We start from the raw sequence: 23772 nt of genomic DNA on the forward strand, positions 1-23772 counted from the left end.
CAGGACCACAGGACGTTACACGCTTTAGGAAGGCAGGTGTCTTTACTGAGCTGGAATTGTTTCGTTTAAAGACGTTACTGACCAAATTAAAAAGAGAGAGTAACAATGAGGGTGGACATGCTGAGGTTTAGATTACTCTTAACTGGGTTGGTTTTTCTTATAGAATGTGTTTTTTTAGACTTTCTTTTAATGAAAGGTTTTAAGATTGCTACCCTAAATGTGAATTTTCTGAGGGACTGTGACAAAACAGCTAAAGGTTCTGAATTATATAATAAGAAAACACTTGATGTGACTCATCTTTATGAAACACAGAGTGATGAGAGCAATGGCGCAGACTGGAATAAGGAGTGGGACTGCTCTTATGATGTTGAACAAATTGTAAGAGAGGCTTTTAAAAGTGAGAGCATGTTTTGAAAGTGATGATTTCATTTTTATTTGTGTTTATGCACCAATTCTGGGGACAGAGAGGGTGGCTTTTTAAAATGCGCTTCATAGTGTACTGTAGTGCACCAGCATTAATGAGTTAATATTGCCTTGTATGTGTAGGTGTGTTAAAAGTAAAAAAATAAATAAATAAATAAAATAAATTCTCCCACTCTCTCTCTGTCATTCACATGATAATTTAGCTTTACCCATTCAGTGTATATCAATGTAGCCCCTTCAAATCATACTGTAGGAGTTTAATACACAGAGTAATTTACCTATGCCATAGAATATTTTACCCACACATATCAAGCCTACAACACCCACTCACCATTCTCACAGTGTTGTCCTCCGAACCCCAGGGGGCAGTCACACCTGAAAGACCCCCACAGATTCACACAGGTTCCTCCATTCAGACACGGGTTATTGATGCAGAACTGTCTCTTCGCTGAGCATCCTGGGAAAAGAGGTGTGTGGTTAATTGTAGGACATATTCACACTCTCACACACACACACACACACACTGTCCCAGTTACCCACAACCACCACAAAACCAGGTTAAACATGGACTTTTCAGGCTCATTCATGCTCCAGGAACAAATTAAAGTGCCAATATCATGACAAATTTCGTGAACAAGCCCTTTTAAACAATAATGTTCCAGTGAAACAGTGAGGACTGTGGGGCTGTGGTCCTGCACTGCTCCCTCACCAGGCAATGTGCCATTGTTGGCGATGAAGCTGGCCATGTCGATGTACTTGTCGTCTATGTGAAGGTCCTTCATGCAACCAATAAACTGCCTGTTCTGGACGGGGAAATCCTCGGGCAGCCTCGGGACTCCGCCCAGCAGCAGAGGACCCGTCAGGTCCAGAGATCTGATTAAACACAGAGTTCAGTCAGGAGAAGCATGCTACTGTAGCTAACATTTGAAAATCATAAAATGAGCCTTTTTACTACAGTTTGCAGAGTGCTAATAGACTGCTCTTCCCTTATGAGCAGCTTATGCTACTTTTAGGAATATGTTTTTCACAGTGCTAACGTTTGGGTTTAAAATGTTCACAGTCCTAACTGGTGGATTTAAAGTGTTCACAGTCCTAACTGGTTGGTTTAAAGTGATCACAGTCCTAACTGGTGGGTTTAAAGTGTTCACAGTGTTAATTGTGGTGTATAAACTTCAGTTACTAATTTGCAGAATGCTAATCACTGGTGTATACGTTTTCATCACTATAATTATATAATTAGCACAGGAGGGGTTTAATAGCTAACTGGAGGGGTTTAACGCCCATCAGCAGTGGGGTAGGTTTTGAGTCTAAAGGTCTGTCTCTGTTCAAAAAAAAACATGGCTGACCTTTGTTTACAAAATGACAGTGTGCTAGAACTTTTGCTGCATCCAAGTGTGCCCTGTTTACTATATAGCGCATTATTTTGGGGTTACGCCATTTTGCAGTGGTGTCTGAAAACCAAGTGCTCAATTTTCAGCGCACTCAAACAATCCCACAATTTACCACCAGTAGTGTACAACCGAAGTACTTTAGCAGAGACTGGATAATACACCCATAATACACTGGCCACGAGTTAGTTTTAACAACTTAATAATAGTGCAGTATGTAGTGAGTGAGGGAATAATAAGTAAGGAGCAATTTTAACACAGCTTTTGAAGAGTGCATACTTACTTCTTGGATCCTGATTGGCTGCCCTGGGCGGAGCATGAGTAGTTTCCGATCATGTGACCAAACCGAAGAGCCACTTGCGCATCACAGTTATCCACTGTTACTACAGCAACCTTCTGATCTGATGGACCCTGGGGTAAACCTGCCTGATTCAGAATGGGCTGAGAGAGAGAGAAAGAGATTTTTAAAAAATTCATTATTTATTATTAAATCAAGAAACTGGTAAAAAGGGATTAATCAGAAAATACACAAACCTTTTGGCTGCTAAAAAGGGATCATTGGCTGCTAAAAAGGGTCCATCAGAAAATCAAAATTGATGACAGCTGCTAATAAAGGATCCATAACCAGTGCACTAAACGTTCACAAGTAATTGGACACTGCTAAAGGCTGCTAAAATATAGATCCATATCTAAATATACTTTTCTGATAGCTGATAGACCTTTTAGATCTCTACTGTTATGAATTCCAGCAGATATACTATAATTCCTCACACGAAGCGTCCGGCAGTGTGTTTGTTCTCCTTCAGCTGTGTGTAAAAATATCATCTGTAAGTCTCTAAAAATACACACGCTGGGGATGATTGTGTCCGGACAGAAGAGTGGAGCGTCTGATCTACACTGTGTCTGATCTACTCTGGAGAGTTCAGCTGCTCTGGTAGTGGAGCAGAGACATTCAGAGTGGTGTAAAAGTCACAGTCTTAAGGTTTATTTTATTCAGAGTGCATTTCAACATGATGGAAAAAGGGCTTAGAGACTAAAATCACCAGGATGCTCACGTCATCTGTAAATGCAGCTCAAAAAAAAAAAAAAAAAAAATCAGCCCAGGGTCACTGGCACACCATCTCAGACCAGTGCCGGTTCCTAACTGCTAACGTGACTTGTTCAGTGTACAAATTAAGAGCTAGCCATACAAATGAATGAGGAATCCAAGTTGACAGTGTCATCTAACATTGAAGAGTTTTATTTCTATGGTCACCTCATGTAGAAATACCACCAGTAACCACTAGATTCATAAAGCTTTCTCTTTATCTACATATTGTACAGCAGTGGTTCCCAAATGTTTCCTGCTATGCCACCATTTTGTAGACGAGAATATTTTCGCGTCCCCCCCGCCCGCCCACTCACACACTCACACACACACACACACACTTTCACTCCCCCACCCCCATATTTACTGCACGTTTAGCTCTCACACACTTGCAATGGCCCCCGCCCTAACCACCACCACCACTTTGGGAACAACTGCTGTACAGTTTTTGTGGAAAATTTGTAAAGAGCTTTATCTAGGAGTTCATTATAGGTCTTCTTTAATAAAGTTACCTTGCCTCTACAGTGAATCAACAATCAGCTGTGGTAATAAACAAATAAACTGCCATTGAGTCACCCTCAATTTTGAAGAGAGACCATTTGTGTTTGCGTCCTTGTGTTAAATGTGTTTTGGCCCTTAGTCTCATCTCAAGTTTAGTGTACAGACGGGCATATACACACACACACGCACACTATTCTCATGTGGTTTTAACCACACTGCTCTGTTGCTGCCAGTGGAGTCAAATGTGTAGTTTGAGAGTCTGATTTAAAGACTGTGATTCATATTAACATATACCCTGAAATCAGAAGTCATGTGTTAGTGCAGAGATGAACGCTAGCGATGCTGACCCATGTTACTGTGGAAACGCTCCCATGTCCAATCACTGCACAACAACCATTGGTGTAAACAAGGCAGGGGTGACTAATCGTTCACAGAGCTGGAACACACACCTCTGAACTGTGCTGTGTTTTTTACTGACGCCTCACTTGGGAACCTCCATCATCAGACGCTTCCAGATCCCAGGTCTAAGTCCAGTTTGGAGCGAGTGAAAAGAAACAAGGCAAAGGAAACAAGATGCTGTTTACTTTAAAATACAAATTACAGCCCAATGAGGGAGAGGAACAAGCGGCGCTCAGTCGTTTCTGATCTGTGACTAATCTCACTGTCTCAGCTCCATTCTCAACTCGGACGCTTCACTAATGCTCAACTCAGAGAGACAGGGTCGGGTTCTGAAGCCAGGAGAGCACAAAAACCCAGGCACAAGGCTGACAATCTCACACACACACACACACACACACACACACACACACACAGTCTCTAACACTTTCACACACTTGGTCCCTGATTTTCTGAAGATGTTATTCTGCGTTTTTTTTTAAATAAATGGTACGTGTGTGTGAGTGATAGTTTGTGTGTTTATATATTTACTTAGAAATTGCTGAGTGACAGAGTATCACCTCTCTCTCTCTCTTTCTCTCTCTCTCTCTCTCACACACACACACACACACAGAGACAGAGAGAGAGAAAACAGTGTGAATCATATGATTGACTCAATCATCAAGGCAAACAGCAAGAGCCTGAGCCAGTTCTCATCTCACTTTCTCTGTTCCAGTGTCAACACTCTTCTTTTGTATCTACTGCCTTTTCCACGTCCTTTCAAACCCACAGTGTTGAGATGTTCTTGTCACAGCAAAAGAACAGACACAGAGCTGTGGATGTGGTCAGACCACTTAAAGCTGTCTGATGGGGTTAGTTTTTGGGGGAGGGTCTTCAGGATCCAATTTTCTCTGAGCTCCGAGTTGGGATTGTTTTACATGTAATCTCCTCAGAAATATCTCCTAAAAGTGAAGAAATTAGGACTTATGTAGGGTAATAAATATACAATAGCATGGAAGAGGGAGCGTGTGTGTGTTCTATGGGTGAATGTTTCTTGTGTTTATTGCTTCGGGGTATTCAGCACTACCATTCACTGCTGTCACGCACATGCATACACAGACGCGCGCACACACACACACACACACACAGAGATCCTCCAGGAAGCTCCATTGCCGTGAGGATGCCTCAGAGAGGACTGAAGACTGAGACCGTCCTGGAACATATAGGTCAGCTCTGGGGCCTCTGCTTCACTAAAGCCCATTAAACTACACCATAAAGGCCATTAAAGATATTCCCAGATCTTTAAAGACAGGCCTCAGTGGCTCCAGGCTGGATCAGGGCTGCAGAAAGGACACATACCGATCGAACTTGGCCTGTAAAGCTGCATCCATTAGCCATACAAGCCACATTGGGTCAGAGGAGACTTTAACAGCACGTTGAAGAACGAGTAGCACCAGAGTTGAATTCTGTAAGAACAAACATTTTTTATGCTCCAAATTTGATTGTGAGCCACATTAAATTCTTCCATAGAGTGCATGACCAGTCAAGTCCAAACCTGGCTTTCTTTACTATGGCACAAGAGACACAAACCCCATCAACCGTGACCTTAATAATTCCTGTACATCCATCTCCAGAACCTCACTCAGCCCCTCATCTGCCCAGACTCCATCCAGAACATCATCACAGAGGCACAAGGGTGGGTTAAGAGACACCAAGAGTCCGGGTAATGGCAGTGTGAACAGAGCCGGGAATGTTCCGGAGAATTCACAGTGAATTTGGGCTGTGCTTCATAGACTCCATCCCTGCCTGAACAACATTTCCAGATGCGAGAACAAGACTAACACGGAAAACTCCATCTGTACACTACATATGAGGATCCACTATCACGACTTCAGATGAGAGGTTGATTTGACTGATGTTTTGAAAAATTAAGTCTTTAAACTTTAAGAATTTATGTTCCTTACGCATTTTTTCCAACTTACAACTGGGGAAGTCCTCCAGGTCCAGCACTGGTGTGTGAAAGTGGTGTGTGTGCGCATGTGTGTGTTTGTGGGCACTCCACATGCCTCTGTTATCATTCACACTGAATTGAATGCACACCCTCGGGGTTGGGAGAGTGGTCGCCCAGCAACAGCATTCTGATGCAAAGTGACTTCCTGAATGGAATGAAATGTCACATCCTGTGAGCTCTGTGTGTGTGTGTGTGTGTGCGTGTGTGTGAGAGAGAGAGAAGAGTTTCTGTCTGCACTGATTGATATGGAAATAAAGACTCTATAAAGAACATATATTTGTTCTGTGAGGTCCAAGTTCACAGCAGAGCTTTATTCAAATGATTAAACAGAAATTGATTCAGTGAATCATGAAAAAAATTGTTTAACTCGATTCTATTCATTTGATTCAGCTAATATTTAAAACACACTGAATACACACACATACAGTGGCAAGAACAAGTATGTGAATATTTTGGAATTTCGTGTTTTTCTGCATAAATGTGATCTGATCCTCATTCAAGTCAATGGTATTGACAAATATATTGTGCCTAAAATAATCATTAAGAAAAAAAAAAACAAGAAAAATTTAAAATGCAGGTCTTCAATGAGAACAACCATGAAAACCTCATAGTTTTAATGGATAAGGTATATGAATCCTAACCTTAAAAAAGATTAGCAGAGTCAGGTGTTAGAATACCTTAATAAAAATAATTTGGAGGTGTGGACTAGAGCTGCTTTGATGGATAAAAAACACTCAAACAAGGAGGATATGCGTATGTGGGACAAGCCTCGCCAAAAAGAGCTTTCAAAAATTGGTGATTTACATGAAGCTGGAAAGTGTTACAAAGTGATTTCAAATAGTTTAGAAATCCACCAATTTACAGTAAGGCAAACAATCCACAAATGGGGACAATTTGGAAACGTGGCTACTTTGCCAAGAAGTGGGCGCCCAGACAAAATGACCCCAAAAGCACAAGGAAGACTAATCAGTGAGATAATGAAACAACCCAGAGTGACAGCCAAAGATTTAAAGTCATCATTGGTACAGGCTAACATTTGTGTTCATGAGTCTACAGTCCATAAAACCTTGAACAAACAGGGTGTCTATGGCAGGACATCACAAGGGAAGCCATTGCTTACTAAAAAACATTGCTGCATGTCCGAATTCCACAACAATACTGACAAAATGCTTTCTGGACAGATTAAACTAAGATTGGGAAAGAAAACACAGCGCTACATCTGGTGTAAAAAAGGCACTGCACATCACCATGAAAATATCATCCCAACCATAAAGTATGGTGGAGGGAACAACATGGTTTGGGCCTGCTTTGCTGCATCAGTGCCTGGCCAACTTACAGTCATTGAGAGGAAGAGGAATTCTACAGAATAATGTGAGAGTGTCTGTACATCAGCTGAAACTCTACACAAGTTGGGTGATGCAACAGGACAACGACCCAAAACACTGAACAAGTCCACAACAGAACGGCTTATGAAAAACAAAATCCACCTTTTGGAGTGGCCATTGGATCTCCAATGAGATGATATGGATTGACTTGAAGAGAGCCGTACACATGAGGCTTCCATGGAATATGACAGAGCTAAAGCAGTTCTATCCGAACGAATAAGCTAAAATTCCTTCTGAACGATGCACAGGACGCGCCTGGTTGAGGTTTTTGCTACCAAGGGGATGAAATATGCAATATGCAAGATCATATTTTTTCTTTGGGTTATTATTTTAGGCACACTACATTTCTCAATACCTTGGATGAAGCTCAGACTATATTTTATAACAAATTTACATAGAAAACTATGAAATTCCAAAGGGTTCACATACTTTTTCTTGCCACTGTATAACCAGAGAGTAAAGCTATTCACAGTAGTGGAATATAGACACCACACATCTTTTTGAGTTCATGAGTAAATTATTAGATTTAAATTAATTCTATTTTTAAAAACCAACATCTTCAGATCAATATCTCCACCTGGCATCAGTACAACAGTCCCTCACTTTCAGTGTCAATATGCACCCGATATGTACCCAGATACGCCATGTGACAATTTTACGTGCAATGCTGGACCCTGTATATATGTGTATATGTCCAAGATATAAATATTATAGACATCTTACAAACTTTCTCAGAATTTGCAGAGATACTAGCATCATTGCTGCTGTACTTTGGGGCCATTGTTTTTTAAACACAGAGAATCCATGCTAGAGAACACATCTGTTTCACAGGACAACACTGGGGCAAAACTGCAGGTGATTTGATTATGGCATAAAAAAGTTATGACTCAATTGATGCTCCTCATGGCCAGAAAGAAAGTCTTTGTCAGAAGCTCTGAAAACTCATGGCTGTATGGGAAATGCAGCAGCTCTATGGCTCTTCAAACCCACATGATCTGAATTCACATGAAATGAGGGTTTACTGAAATTTATGTGTTTAGAATCAAATTTGCCTCCAGGTATGGACTGAACTGTACCCTTCAATCCAAAAAATCTAATTGAATCGAATGGAATGAGGGTGACTCTGACACTCAGTGATTCACTGAATCTTTTTGTTTAGAGCTGTAGAAGAGCTAAGGCTAGAGCTAGGGCTGGAGCTAGAGTTAGGGTTAGGTTTATGGTTAGTGTTAGGTTTGGTTCTCCACTGAACACAGAGCTCTGTGTAAATCTGATTTGATTTAATCTAACATTATGTTCAGCTCATTAACCAGAGGCATCCAAAAACCTGCACATGCGTGTGTCCTTCTAATCACGTGTGTCCTTCTAATCACTCACCTTGTTGTAGTAGTGAATGTGAACGCTGTGCCACTGCCCGTCGCTGACCCCTCCCTGGACAAACGGGGATACGGTCGTCTTGGATTCACCTGTAGGGACCAAAGTGTTAGATATCATCTGGATGGGGGCAGTCTGGTGATCTTGGAAGCTCAATTTCCAGAAATGGCAAGAAAGATGGGGCATGGGGAGTGAATGAAGAGTGATTTCTCCTTCTTCAGCATTCATGCCTGAAGTGCCCTTAAGCAAAGCACCTAACGCCCAACTGCTCCCTGGGCACTGAGGTGGCAGCCTGCTGATCTGTGTGTGTGTGTGTGTGTGTGTGTGTGTGTGTGTGTGTGTGTGATCACTACCAGATGTGGGTTAAATGTTTGTATTTATTGGTGTTTGATCCTAAAGCAGAGCTGCTCCTTCTTAATATTAGTGCATTTAATTCTGCAAAGCACACAGCATCAAGGAAAAATAGTGATGTAGACACTAGTGGACAGGGGACTGGTCTCCAGCAGTGTCCACTTCACAGAGGAATCAGAATCCATCCACAGCCCCACCACTGCATCAAATACCACTTTTCCACTGGTCTGTACTCTGCTCATCTCTTCTGTTTCTCCATCGGGTACATTTTCAGTCCTTGCTCTCTATGGGTTCCGAGCAAGCTGTGGGTGTAGATCACTCATTTTCCAGAGAGAGTTGTCACTCTGGACGTCACACAATGCAGACGTCCAGCACAAATCTCCATCTGTAAAATCTCCAGTTACAGCAGAGATCACAATTGTTTTTGTCAGACACACAATGGCAGCTCATAAAATTACCCTGTGGTCTTTTGAAGGGGTTCAAATGCTCCTTGGATCAGGCCTGACGAAAGAATCCAGTGACAGCTTGATGCTGCAACATGGAAGGAACAAACTGTACTAATCTGTCTAACCTGATGACAGAGCTGTGTTCAGTCCCAAACAACAATAACAAAAAACAACACACCATTACACGATGAGTAAACAATGCTTAACGTTACCACCGCTGTTGTTGTGGTTTCCAAAGCCCGCTGTTCCCATTAGGGATGGGGTTTTGAGACAACACCGGATGCATTTCAGGGGGAGATGTGGGAGTAGAAAACCAACAGGGAACCAAACAGAAAGTAGAGTCCAGTAAAGTCAAGTAGAGACCAGTAGAGTCTATTAGAGTCCAGCAGAGTCTAGTCGTGTCCAGTAGAGTCCAGCAGAGTCTAGTCTTGTCCAGTAGAGTCCAGCAGAGTCTAGTCATGTCCAGTAGAGTCCAGCAGACTCTAGTCGTGTCCATTAGAGGCCAGCAGAGTCTAGTTGTGTCCAGTAGAGTCTAGTCATGTCCATTAGAGGCCAGCAGAGTCTAGTCGTGTCCATTAGAGTCCAACAGAGTCCAGCTGTGTGCAGTAGAGTCCAGTTGTATCCAGTAGAGTCCCGTCATGTGCAGTGGAGTCCAGTAGAGGGTGTCTTGTACCTGCGGAGAAGGTGAGCTGGATCTGCTGGTTGATGATCTCCAAAGCCAGAAAGTCGTGTTTTTCGTTAAAACGTCCGTTATACAACAGCAGGCCGTCTGCTTCTGCTGTGGCAAACCTAAGGACACAAACCAGCACTGATTTACATACGTACTCCGCCTCCACCCTCACTGACCACACTCCACCCCTCATACACCCTCCATCCTCACTGGAGCATCATCAGCAGACATGTCCGGCCTCTTAGCCACCTGAAGCCCCCACTCCCCCTTTCATGGAGTTCTTGCGTTAATCCTAAAGTTAAATAAAGGACAGTGAAAGACATGATACACACAAGACACACATCACAAAGTCAGTGTGTGTACTTTAGCATTAAGCTAATCCTCTGTGTGAGTGTGGTTGCATTCTGCCACATACTTAAAAGCAAAACACACACACAAACACACCCACACACACTGCACTGCATGTGAGATTAGCATTAACATTACCAGTTTATTGCATTATGACCTGAGTCAGACATGATTCACGTGCGCACGCACACACACACACACGCACACACACACACACACACACACACACAGGATTCCCCCTCAATCCCACCTTCAAAGAGAGAGGAAAATGAGAGAGAGGAAAATCAGAGAGAGAGAGAGAGAGAGAGAGAGAGAGAGAGAGAGAGAGAGAGAGAGAGGAAGCAAAACTGTGAGTGTAATTAAAAAGGAGGGTTTTAATAAAAAATGCCATTCAAGTGTATACACAGGTTCGACCCACCAAAGAATGTGCTCTAAATAAACTCAATATTTTTTTGGTTGGGAGTTCGATATAAAGAGAGAAAACATATTTATCAAAATCCTAAAGTTAAGAGGATATCAGAAATGACACATCAGAAAACTTTTTTTATTCTAAGAACAGACAGAAGAAACCCCATCTTACTGAGAGAGTGAAAACAACTAACACTAACGCCAAAAATCAGCAGGATTGGCAGCAAAAATTACATCCGAAAATTAAACAGAAAAAGAAGAAATTTAAAGGAGATTTTAAAAGAAGGTAAGCCCTTATTTTTGTGGAAATAAGCCTCAGTCAGCACAGAAGCTAAAGCAGCTGCAGCCACCGCCACTCTGTGTCAGTTAGAAATGGATGCATTTAAACAGCCAGAGAGGCGGAGCCTCAGCAGCCAGGCCATCAGCTACCCTGTGTCAGTCAATACCAATACTGCCTGCAGAAGGTTTAAAACCAAGCTGCTCAGAGGCTGTTCTGAAACTCTGAAACTATCTTAACTGATAGACAAACAAAAGTCGACCTAATATTCTAAACCAACGACCTAAACGACTGGCACACAACCATAGGATCCAGCATGAAAAAACACACAATGGCTGGAACAAAACCATGAGACAACTCTATTTAGACACAACTCCCAAATTTACTGTCAATTTGTACAAAAATGGTATTATAATGGTCCAGGGATCAGAAACCAGCCTTGAAAAAGTTAGCTGAGAGAGAGAAGTGCTCTTCCACTGCCACTGAAGCAGGGCAGTCCACCAGGACCCCTCCCCACTCACATATTACAGCAGCCCCTACACCTCTCCTTCTGACAGCAGCCCTTCCCCACTCACATATTACATTCATTCATTTTCTGTAACTGCTTATCCAATTAAGGGACGTGGTGGGTCCGAAGCCAACCCGGAATTACTGGGTGCAAGGCGGGAACACACCCTTTTTTCTTTTAAGAATATATGTAACCACAACCAAAAATGCACGGTTTCTCTCCCTGACCCTATGCATTTCAATTGGCTGCTTAGAGCTTCCTGGAACTTTTTTGAGCCTGCATGAATCACATGACCACTAAGCATTTTGGACTTCCTGGTGCTACGTCTCTGATTACAGCCCTAGCCCTAGCCCTAGCCCTCATATGATGGGCCGTTTATGACAAAAGCTGTGCAAAATGGCAAGAGAGGGTGAAAGTGCGTGCAAGACCAAGTATAAATAAATGTGTAAATAAATAGTGTACTTCTTTGAAACAGTTTAATTAATTGATTTAATTGAATTAAAATACGACAAATACTTGATAAATGCAGCGTCATACTTACATTCTTATACTTTTTTATAAACATATATTATACAATATATTCATCATTCTGTACATATCTTAATCGGTTATATATAATGTCTCTCTCACTTTATTAATCATTATTAATATTTTCCTTTAACCCTCTGGAGCAGAACTGGTGCCAAAACACAAACTCAACACAGTGAGTTTTTGTCCTAGAAAAATAATAAACATACCCCCTGAAACCTTGAAATGTCTACTTTTCAAAAATATGGAGGTTGAAAATAAATTTTGTTTTAGCTTGTTATAGAAAGATAAGTAAAATGAGGCACGTCTCTCTCTGAGCCTCAGGCCCTTGATGGCCCACCCATTGATTTTCATATGATAATAGCATGCTAATCCAGACACTCTTATTGGAGGATTACGACCACAACACAATGTGTGTAACCATCCATTTTAGTCATATGAGTTCGGAGCTCAGAGACTGGCTTCATTTTGTGATGAGTAAGTGACTAATTTTTCGGAAGCCAATTTGGCGCTTGTTAGCATAGATGTTACGCTAGTTCAGTGCTATATTCTAGCAGTGGAATTCGTGAAGCTGATGGTAAATGTTTTGTAAACGCGCAAAGCACAGAGCTCAGCTGATAGAGGGGAAAAAGAGCTTGTAGTAAAGTTTGGATGCTCTCTGCTGCTTTCCAGCACTCATTTGAAGCTCATGTTGATTGCCATTTCCAAACAAACAATTGAGTCGGTCTCACTGATGGGGCAAGGTGGGTGCTAATGGAGCATTATCTTTGACAGTGGAGAGGGGATTTCTTACCTGTGTTTCACACCTATCTCATGAATAGTCAATGTGTGAGCCACAGGTATTGAGAAAAACAGTGTCACATCAGATTTGTAACAATATAGAAGAAAAATGAAATAGATTGTCAGAAAGCTGTAAACACCAGTCTATAACACCCATGTCTACAAAGCTCAGAGCTCTAAAGAAAACTTAATAAATGTTCACAATGTGTTTTTTCATCATATATCATCACCTCTGCAAATATTTTTTGGGAAGTCCATGTTTCGACATTTAAAAAAAAAGAAGAAAACAGATGAATGACGTACAGACTTCTCTCACATTATTGTTGCTGGGTTTGTGCTGAATATTAGCATGTGTAGCTTTTTGAGAACAAACGTTTTTAAGTAGGTGAAATTTGTTAAAATGTCAGATGTGGCTGAAAGGCCCCAGATTCCAGAAGGTTAAATGAAAAACATTGAGACAGAGCTGCACTTTTCTCCTCCACTGCCAAAAATGTAACACAATTCAGCAACATTTTATAGAAACATTGTTTTGAATTTTGAAACTATGAAAGAAACCAACAAATTAAAAAATTCTCCTTGGGGAAGGGAACACAGTGAGCCTCGCTGCAAAATACGTAGCAACCTGAGGGGCAGTGAGTAATGCTCTATATAATTTTTTTTAGATATTTATTTATTTTTATTTGTTATTTTTTTATTTTTATATACATTTATTTTTTATTTTTATATACATTTATATGTATTTTGTTTGTCTTGTTATAACTTTGCCTTGTCTATTACTGTAAGGCTATAATCTATATTATACAATCCTATGTCTTTCACAGTTCAGTAAGACACAATGTTCTGAACTGGCTGTGCTTTGGCAACATTGTATTCCATCAGTCATGCCAATAAAGCTACTCTGAATTGAACTGAATTGAGAGAGAAAGACAGAAAGACACTCATCAGAGGTCCAGTTGTCAGAACTCTCTCAAACACTGCCCCCTGCCTCAGCACTTAGGAGAAGAACAAATACTGCCCACATCTGTCACATTAGCTGACAGAGCCCACATGACCTACAGATAGGAAAAAGGGAGGACCATCCCACCCTGAGAGAGTGAGAGCAACTGTGTTTAGGACTCCCAGCCTCGAGGTGTCAGCAGGGATCGAACCCACAACCTCCTAATAACAGGGTAAGCACTAAGACCACCGCAGCACTCGAGGACGCTCTTTTAGCCTGTGTGTGTCTCCCTCCACTCTGAGAAAGTTGAGCCTGGTGGTGTTGTAGTGGAGTATGAGCCAAATATGAATATCGGACAATCAAGAAATGAAAAGTTTTGAATTAAAACTTTTCCAGTCTGCAGAAGACTTTTCGTCTGCAACATAGCAGCCCCCACACACACACAACCAATCTAAAGACATCAAAAGAACCCTTTTAAGTAACACATGGCCCCAACACCCCCCTTCTCTCTTTTAACTAACAGGAACTGTCGAGATAACTAACTTAAAGAGACAGGAACCTCAAACAAAGAAGAGAGCTTTTACGGCCCGTTTTTATGACAATGGCACCTAAATGTCTAATCCTTATCTTTCACGGAGATCAACAGATGTTCAAACCAAAGTGACCTCGAGTGAACTCCCGTGAACCAACAGCTGAAACACGGATTAACAACGACACCAAATGGACACTGGCGGAACTACACCTCGCCCGGAGTCGCCGCAAGACAATAGCGAAAATAGTCGTTCTCTGAGTTATTTGTGTATAAACGAACGTATGAATGTCACTTTCTGTACCCTCAGATGAATGCCTACCTTCTAATGAAATGATGTATAATGCCGATTGTTTCTATTACAAAGATCAGTTTTGTCTCTGAATGAGAGAAAACGGATTAATGTTTTATTTTTCAGCGTATCATCACGAATTGGACGTGAACAATGTACTCAAGATGGGACCTTATGTAAATGTCTGATATTAATAGTCCAATGTACTCATTGTTATAGGTTGATAACAGGTATAAGAATTTTGATACGAGAAACTCATATTCCTTATGTATGAATCACAGAGTCAAAACCCCCTCCTCCTACTCTCTCTCTCTCTCTCTCTCCCTCACGAGAGTCACGTGAGTCTGGACTCGCGTCCAATCAGAAAGAGGACGCCTCCCATTAGGGCGTGACCGCGCCAGCCTTGAAAAGGCCAAACAGCAAGACAGACAAGGAGTTCGAAGTTTGAAGAGTCGCGAGGACTCTGCAGAAGTAACGGACCACGAAAGGAACTGGAAAAGAGAGGACGCCGACAACAAACAAAGAAAAACCTCTCAGACTTCAGAAAAGCTTACGAGAGACGTCTCGAAATTAGCTAAGAGTATGAAGTTTTACTAATACGTCGAGTAATTTGAATATCTTTCTTTTCCTTTAATCTTGTTTATGTTTATTACCTATCGAAGTGTGATCTCACGAATGATCAAGGCGGGTGAAACTTATTTGTGGCCAAAGTAAGGTATCAACCGTTTGAGTAATCGATAACAGATATATTAACGTTATAAGCTGATTCCTGAAGACATCAATCCTGGAAAGCTGAACAACGAGACTAGCTAATACTCTGAAAAAGCCTTTCCACTACGGTGGAAAACCAGCCACGCCTGTGAAAAACCGAAGAAGGGAAATCTCGATCAACGCAGCTCAGCTCGGAATCGAGGGTCTTCAAATCGACTGTAAAGAGATCCTCCATAAGCGGGCCTGCTTCTCACCACGTGGGAACGACGAGAACACCCCGGGACACGGAGATTAAACAACAGGACGCGACGGCTCGGTGAAACGGCGAACGAGTAAGCTAGCGTATTTAACACCTTTTCAGTAGCTGATGTCCAAACAAACCCTCTTTATAATTTACCATTTATTAACCTTAGTTAGCAACAATTTAGTCACAAGTTAGAAGTGCCTAGCTCACCTTAAGGTCAAAATCAGTTCCCCCTGCCGGACACCGTGAGATTACAAGGTTGTGCTATGTTAACTAAATATCTTCTTTTTATTAATAAAACTCTCATTATTTGAAGTCACAGTGTTTGCAATTTATTCATTAGAATTTCTGAAAATCCTGAAGAACTCATTTAGCATGATTATTATTCATTCTCAAACTAATTATTAATGTTTTAATTGCTTAAACCAATTATAAATCTTAATTAATATCATTAAGTCAAATATCAGAGGTTGGAGGAGTTTGAATAAGGTCAAGGCTATAAAACAAATTATAAAATTATATGTATATGTATCGGGGTGTATGACCAACATCCACTACATATAAAATATATATATTTTATTGGCGCCCAACGTGGGGCCGGAAAAAGGCTTTTAATGAACAAACTGCAAAACACTGAATATCAGCTTGGGTTTATGAAATACTTTCCGCTGTTTGTGTTGCTGAATAACGATTGAGATTCAAAGCTTGATGTGGGTAATTTCGTGTTGTGTTTGTTACTGCTGAAAAACTGTTCTGTGATATATACCGGTTAGAAAATAAGCTTGGTTGTTTTTGAAAGAGCGCGGCTCTGCGCCATTTTGCATGCATTAAATTGAGGCCTGGGCACGTCTGAACTGCGCGAAATTCCGCTGTGAGACTTTGCCGTCGGATTCGACCTCCCGCCGCGAAATCCCGGCGAAGAGAGACCACCGAACCGAATACCCCCGTTCGTTTTAAACTGGGTCGCTACCAGCGTTAATAACGAGATCGCGCGCTAGGCGATTGGGAGGTTATTAAACAGCCGAAAATACGGCTTGTATGAAGAGCAGTCTGCTCTCGTCAGCTGTTCCAGTTAAACTGAAATCATATTCAGAAAGGAACGAACCCCTTTGAAGGGGCGGAGCTGAAACTAAGGAGGGAAATTCAAAACGCCCCAAAACAGAGGAAGACAAATTCCCTCTTGTGGTATAAGTGCGTAATTGCAGGGAAAAATACTTCATAACTAGCGTCTATTGAAGCGTGTCCTCCCTTGCTCCTCCTTGTGGTCAAGTGGTGCTACCCTTGACGTTTGATTCCCGTACACCCTCTAGTGGTTGGGAGGTTGTCCGCCGAGACAACATAAGTGTTTAGCAGCCCTCTGGTGTTTAAAAGTTGTCATTACAGATGAAATTCTTTTAAAATACCTTAGTGTAAAATCTCTGTTCCCCTTTTAAAATTTTAATTTTTAATTTTTTGATAGAGTATCTGAGCGTTTAAAATCTTTATTCCATTTTAGATTTTAATCTGATAACACCCTCTAGTGTTGAAACTTCCCGCTACAGTGGAAATTCCCATTTGTGTTAGTGTATCTGCTGGTACCGTGTCTATTGGGACTCTCACCAGCGCCGACTGGTGTCCATTGCTGCTATTGCATTGTAACTTGCTTGTCGCCCTCTGGTGTCCTAGTCTGGTATTACAATTTAAGTTCAACTTAAATACTGAAGCTCGCTGTTGCCATTCAGACTTACCTTCAGTACCCTCTGGTGGAGAAAACTTGCTATCGCAATTGAAATTGTCGACCAGTTCACACTGATAAGACCTGGTATCACAGCTCTAGTGGCTGTCTCTAAACTCTGCACATCTGAATAATTACAAGTAAAGGCTTGGAAGCATAATAAGTTGATACAACTACAGCAGACAGTGTGCAGTAATTAGAGATTGACACTTTAACTTGATACCAGATCACAAACGCAGTTAAAAGAGAGAGTCTTTTAATCTCGCTATTCTTAATAATTCTTTAATTCGGAAAATTCTTTTACTTTCATAATTCCTTAATTGGAAATTATATCTAATAATAAAACTCACTTAATATTAAAATTCCTTCATCCAAATTTTTCGACAATTCTTTAATTCAAAATTTTTAATAATTTTAATTATTGAAAAAATTTTTTTTCTCTTTCTCTCTTCTTTTATTCACTCGCGCATAGCAACTTTCACTCCACCCTCTCCTACTAACAGACTTCCCTTAGAGATTCACAAGTGAACTCTAACACCATACATACTAGCAGTTACTCTTAGAGCACTCGGTACAAGTGAATTTAGTTCAGATTTAGTTAGAGAAGGGATTAACGGAATTAATCCTAACTAAATAGAAGTAAGTTACACCTCGCAGTTAAAACACAGCTAACATGGCAGAAGGGACTTTTTCTTCGGAAGTATATGTAGAAGGTTTGTGGGATGAGGCATTCTCTGTTCTGACCAGCATCACCAGTGATGTGATGCCTGGACTTGCAGAAACTGTGCAGAAAACCTCACAGGCCCATCGTGACCACATGGTGGCTAAGTGGGTAGAGAACCACTTAACCGACATCCTCAAGGGCAAGCCCCTAACTGAGGCATTAGGTCAAATAGCCCTCCTCGCTGTAGTACAGCTCAGAGCCAGCGAACGTGAGCTTGACGTGTCACGGCGACAGCAGGCAAAGGTAGAGGCAGAGCTAAGTCGACTTCAAAGCGAAATAGCTGAAGGGAACACGCTGCCCCAGGTCACACCCGATGTGCCACCTAGTGCCGCTACAGAAAGACAAGGCCAGCAGGAAGATAGTGAGGATCAGGAACCAGACTCAGGGACCGTAACCTTTAGAGCTGCTGCAGCACCTCCTCTGGTATCAACGGGTATTTCCCCTTCCCTTGTGTCTCCTGTCAGTCGTCCCTTACAACGCCCTGCTAGACCCAGAGCACTGCAACCCAGTGTCTGGTCCCCTCAACCTTTACCCTCTCATGGTCCCTCATACAAGGACCTAGATAAAATCGCGCGTAATATAACCCGCTTTGATCCCAAACCTGACGGTTCTAATGATATCTTTTCCTACCTAAAAGATATTGACTTCTACCTCCAAAGGTTCCCCGGGATCACCATAGATGACAGACTATATGTGATTAAACTGACCTCCAACCGAGACGTCAGTAACTTCATTGAACGTCAGCCAGACTATGTAAAAGCGCGATATGATGTGCTGTGCCAAGCATTGGAGGAAGAATTCTCCAATCACCTGTCACAGACCGGACTGGCCGCTGCTTTGAACATAAAACAGCAACGCCAGGAATCCCCTCAGCAATATTATAATCGACTCAGACAGGCGTACTTCGGACCTAGAAATGACTCCGGAATGGAGGAAGAGTTAAATTTCAAATCACTATTTATCCAAAACCTCCATCCCCACACCAGTCATCAGTTGGGAGTCTCAGCTTGCCCTCGCACCCTGTCTAGCAGGCAGCTGCGTGATTTAGCACTCAGAGGTTTCCTAAAATCCCAACAAATCCCCAACAGGCGGTCCGAAACACCCCAAGTCTTCAACGTCGACTCCAACTCCCCACATTTAGAGTTAGAAGGTGCCACCCAGGCCGATCCACAAAGATCCGCCCTGGACCCTTCCTCCACTCCGTGGACCAGTGAGGGCCCGAAACCTCATCCGCCCTCACACCAATACAAGCGCTACCCTCCTCGCAGGCCAGACAGAAATCACGACAAAGATTTCTGGAACCCTCGGGACAGGGCTGGGTATGGTCGTGACTATTACCCTGTAGAAAACCGCGGTGCGGGCCGTGGAAAACCATCACATCCCCATAAGGGATATGAGCGAACAGCTCCGAACCAGCTTTCTAATTCCTATAGAGAAAAGAAAGAAAAATACTGGTATCAAAATAAAGAAAATCACGCTAAAGACAAGCTTAAAGACAAGGAACTCAGCTCTAAGGAGTTAGAGGACATCCGCCGAATGCTTGCAATGATTTGCAAAGAGAAAAAGAAAAAACCTGACGTTCTTTCTATCACCTCTTCGCGGTCTAACCCAAAGCCATCCTCTAACACCCCAAAGATGTTAGAGAGTTATGTAGGAGAAGTGACAAGCGAAGCTCGTCTTCTAGCGCACCGCGCAATCTCCTAGTGACCCAAACAAACACTGAAAACCCGATGATACAGGGGGGTGACTTGCAACCACCCTCCAGTGCTGTTTTGGTTGTTCAGTTAGACGGTAAAGAAGGTTTAACGCCAAATGACCCCTCAGTCATTGAAGGCGACACACCCGTCCGACAATTCATGGGACACCTAACAGAGAAAGGGGTTGCACGCAAATTCTACTTGTCCACCATTGTGGAAAGAAGGCTAGTACATGAGGCCCTATTGGACACTGCATCAGATGTCACGCTCATGTCTTCCGCCTTATTCCACCAGGTTCGAGCCATTGCGCGGCGTGAAAATCGCGAGATACAGCTCCAAAACTGTTCTCTTAAAATTCAGCCGTATTCACATGCAGGCCTCACTATCCAGTCTATGGCACTAATACACTTAGCCATTGGACCAATGACCTTAGTGCATCCAGTCCATGGGTCTCCTCTCGAAACAATTCCCTTCCTCATCGGCAAAGATCTCCTTAATCGCTTCGAACCACTGATTGACTTCAAAAGGTCAAAGATCTGGGCACAAGTGCGTGAGCCTTTACCCATCTGCACCCCATACCACCGGGAAGCTCAGTGTTGCCGTCTCGAAATCCGGCCTGAATCAATAGGAGATCCACCAAGTCAGATCCCTCACTTCGAGGAAGAGGAAACTGAGCCCATGGCAGCCACACCAGAGACAGCAGTCTCTCCCTGGCCCCCTAGTGCCATGTTAGAACAACGGAACACCTTCCTATGCACTTTCACACAGCCGTCCACAACAGACGCTCCAGGCCTTCCCATCGTGAATGGTCTCACAATCCAGGACTATCATGTAGACAATGCAGTTCTGGCTCTATGGACCGACCAGTCCGCCATAAGCCAAACCCTCTTTAACACTCTGCGCCTCACTCAACCAAATATTCCTTTGGTGAGCAGTCCTTGTCGCTTTCCTCTTAACCTGGCATCAAAAGCAATGTCACCCACTGATGGAATTTGCGCTTTAACCGTCCAGTGGAACAAAAGGGTAATCACCCATTATTTCTTAGTCGTCCCTAACTTGCCGCACGACGTTTACATTGGTAGTGACTTCTTGGTGCGCCTCGACGTCCACATAGACACCCTCAATAGTGTACTGTGGTCTTTGACTGATGTTTCAACGGAAACCTGGTCCTCCGATCTCAGCAACCTAGGCTCAGGACAAACTATTCCCGAGGTATGTCAGGTCACTAACCAAGGTTCACTTGTGGTACCTGCGAACGCAGCAAATGTACCCATCCGCTTAGTCATGCGACCTGGCCAACACTTAAGCCACGCGCATGCACTTTTCCAACCGTCACCTCAGTTCTTCGAACTAGGCCTCACCCTCGAAGCCACACCTTTGGTGGAGACGCGAGCAAGATCCACCTATCTATTCGTACGGAACGAAACCACTCAACCCTTGACGATCCCTCACTCATCTCCTCTGGGTTGGTTAGTCAGTACGAAATTCCATGACTTCGAGTTGCGAATTCCGATCATAGGACCAATGCCTGAATCCCTGCTTCTTGATCATGCAGAATCAAAGGTGTTCTACACTCATCCGACACGAGCTGTTGCTCTCTTCTCAGCTCTGGACATGAGTAATGATGCCATTTGCAGGATAGATCTCGCTGACGACAATCAAATGACGATCACGGTCCTTTCCATAGATTCATCCCCGGAATCCTCCCGGGAACCATCTCTTCTTCCCGAAGCGGGAGAAAACACTTCAAATCCGCGTACTTCGAAAGAACTATCTGACTCCGAATTTCGTATCCAAGTCGAACAAGTTCTAAAGGAGGCCGACGCCCTCCAAAGCAAAGAAGAACGTGAAAAACTCTGTGAAGTGCTCCTTAAATATCAAAAATCTTTTTCCAAAGATTCAACGGACTGTGGTCTCACTGACATTCATTCAGTACGTATTCCCACTCGTCCGGGAGCACCACCCACGTTTGTCCGCCAATACAAAATTCCGTTGGCATCCTATGAACCGGTACAAGAAATCATTGATGACTTGCTGGAAAAGGGCATAATTCGACCCTGTAACAGCACGTACTCGGCACCATTATGGCCCGTCATAAAACCAAATGGTAAATGGCGCTTAACCATCGACTATCGGAAACTAAATCAACAGGTTCCCTTGTCTCGATGGCCGATGACACAATTGGAGCAAGAGCTTCCCTCGGTCCGAAACGCTAAATACTTTTCCACCATCGATGTAGCCTCTGGCTTCTGGACCATCCCGGTGCAAGCAGAAGACCAACACAAGCTCGATTTCACTTTCGCAAACCGACAGTACACATTCACTAGGTGCCCTTTTGGATATGCCAACTCACCCGCGGAGTTTAATATTTTCTTAAACAAAGCATGCCCTGATGCCCGCGAGCGAGGCACCCTCATATATGTGGACGACATACTCATGCGTAACCACTCCCTACAGGCACACATTGACGAGATTGATCATGTTCTTGACCAGCTTACAACAGCAGGTGCGAAAATATCACTCTCCAAATGTCAGTGGTGCAGAACAAAAGTGAATTACGTCGGTCTGCTCGTAAGCACTGATGGTGTTGAACCACAAGTGAGTCGAGTGCAAGGGGTAACAAACCTCGCAGCACCCACCAATCTTAAGGAACTCCGCAGTTTCTTAGGAGTATGCAACTACTCACGACAATTCATAGAGAACTACGCGGACCTAGCTCGTCCACTTTATGACCTCCTGAAAAAGGACACTCCGTTCACCTGGGGCGAAGCCCAGGAACACGCCATGCAGGCACTAAAATCGAAACTGTGCACGGCCCCATGCCTTGCCTATCCTGACAGTAGCAAAGAATTCTACCTAGAAGTAGGGTTCTCGAACCACTGTCTCAGCTCCGGTCTGTATCAATTACACGATAGAGACAAACGTGTCATAGCCTATGCTAGTAAAACTATGCTGGCTGCCGAAAACAAATACAGTGACTGCGAAAAAGCACTACTAGCAACAGTGTGGGCAGTCAAACATTTCTCCAACTACCTAGGTGGTCAGAAGGTGATTGTTGAAACTCATCATCAACCAGTCACTTTCCTAAACAGCCAACGAATTCGAGAGGGTGTAGTAACTAACGCTCGAGTAGCGTCATGGCTAATGGCTCTCCAAAGCTTTGACTTAGAGGTGCGTTACACGCAAAACTACAAGAGCCCCCTAGGCACAGGCCTTGCTTCCTGCAGGCGATGCGAAGGAAACACTCCTTCCCAAGTGCCACAAACTCCAGAAACCCTCTTACCCACCGTGGCTAACCACCACTATTTCGATCCTAACACATGCAAAGACCTTGTCACTGCGTATGTAGATGGTTGTTCGTTCCGCCGAGAACACACCCTGATGGCAGGGGTGGGTATTATCGGAATAAACGGATGGCCTCACGAACCCCTAAGTTTCAAATTGGGTGCTCAGTCCTCCCAATATGCTGAAATAGCAGGAATTCTTATCACAATCCAGTCTGCAGTCCAGAAAAGCATAAAAACGTTGGTGATCTGCACAGACTCCAACTACGCGCGCCTAAGCTTCACATGCCACTTGAGACTGTGGAAAACCAACAACTACACCACGTCAAACAAAAAGCCAGTTAAACACAAAGAGCTTTTCGCGGCATGCGAACACTTGGTAGACACACATGACCTGCAGATCTACTGGAAGAAAGTGAAGGGTCACTCCCGAGTCCCGGGAAATGACAAAGAATTCAATGATCAAGCAGATAGCTTAGCCAAGCAAGGGGCCCGCGAAGGCACATTGTGGACATTCGATCCCTCCCTTTTTCCAAACCCACCCGACATCGAAGTCCTAGCTGTCACACGGTCTCGAACTGTAACAAAGGCGTCGCCCGACAATGCCAAAACTACCATTGTCTCTATTAACCCTGCTTTTTCGGACGCTGACTTAGTTACTCTCCAAGCTCGAGACCCATCCATTTCTAAAATGCTTAGCCATGTCTCTGACCCATCTACTAATCCCATCGCAGCACAAGATCTTGACACCATACCAGGCCTTAAAGACCTATACGGCGCCAG

At 43.1% G+C, this 23772-nt stretch overlaps 1 protein-coding gene across 1 annotated transcript in view; it reads right to left on the reverse strand.

Annotated features, from left to right (window-relative positions):
* The window catches only part of celsr2 (cadherin, EGF LAG seven-pass G-type receptor 2), a 90659-nt gene that overhangs the window by 23179 nt on the left and 43708 nt on the right, over positions 1 to 23772 (reverse strand). The window contains exons 5-9 of the mRNA XM_066670256.1: positions 10012 to 10127; positions 8545 to 8633; positions 2095 to 2252; positions 1133 to 1296; positions 755 to 880 (exon numbers count right to left, since the gene is read on the reverse strand). Of these exons, the coding sequence (XP_066526353.1) occupies positions 755 to 880; positions 1133 to 1296; positions 2095 to 2252; positions 8545 to 8633; positions 10012 to 10127 (653 nt within the window). The remainder of the gene's footprint in view (positions 1 to 754; positions 881 to 1132; positions 1297 to 2094; positions 2253 to 8544; positions 8634 to 10011; positions 10128 to 23772) is intronic.

This window comes from Hoplias malabaricus, chromosome 5, assembly GCF_029633855.1.
Source record: "Hoplias malabaricus isolate fHopMal1 chromosome 5, fHopMal1.hap1, whole genome shotgun sequence".
NCBI lineage: Eukaryota > Metazoa > Chordata > Actinopteri > Characiformes > Erythrinidae > Hoplias > Hoplias malabaricus.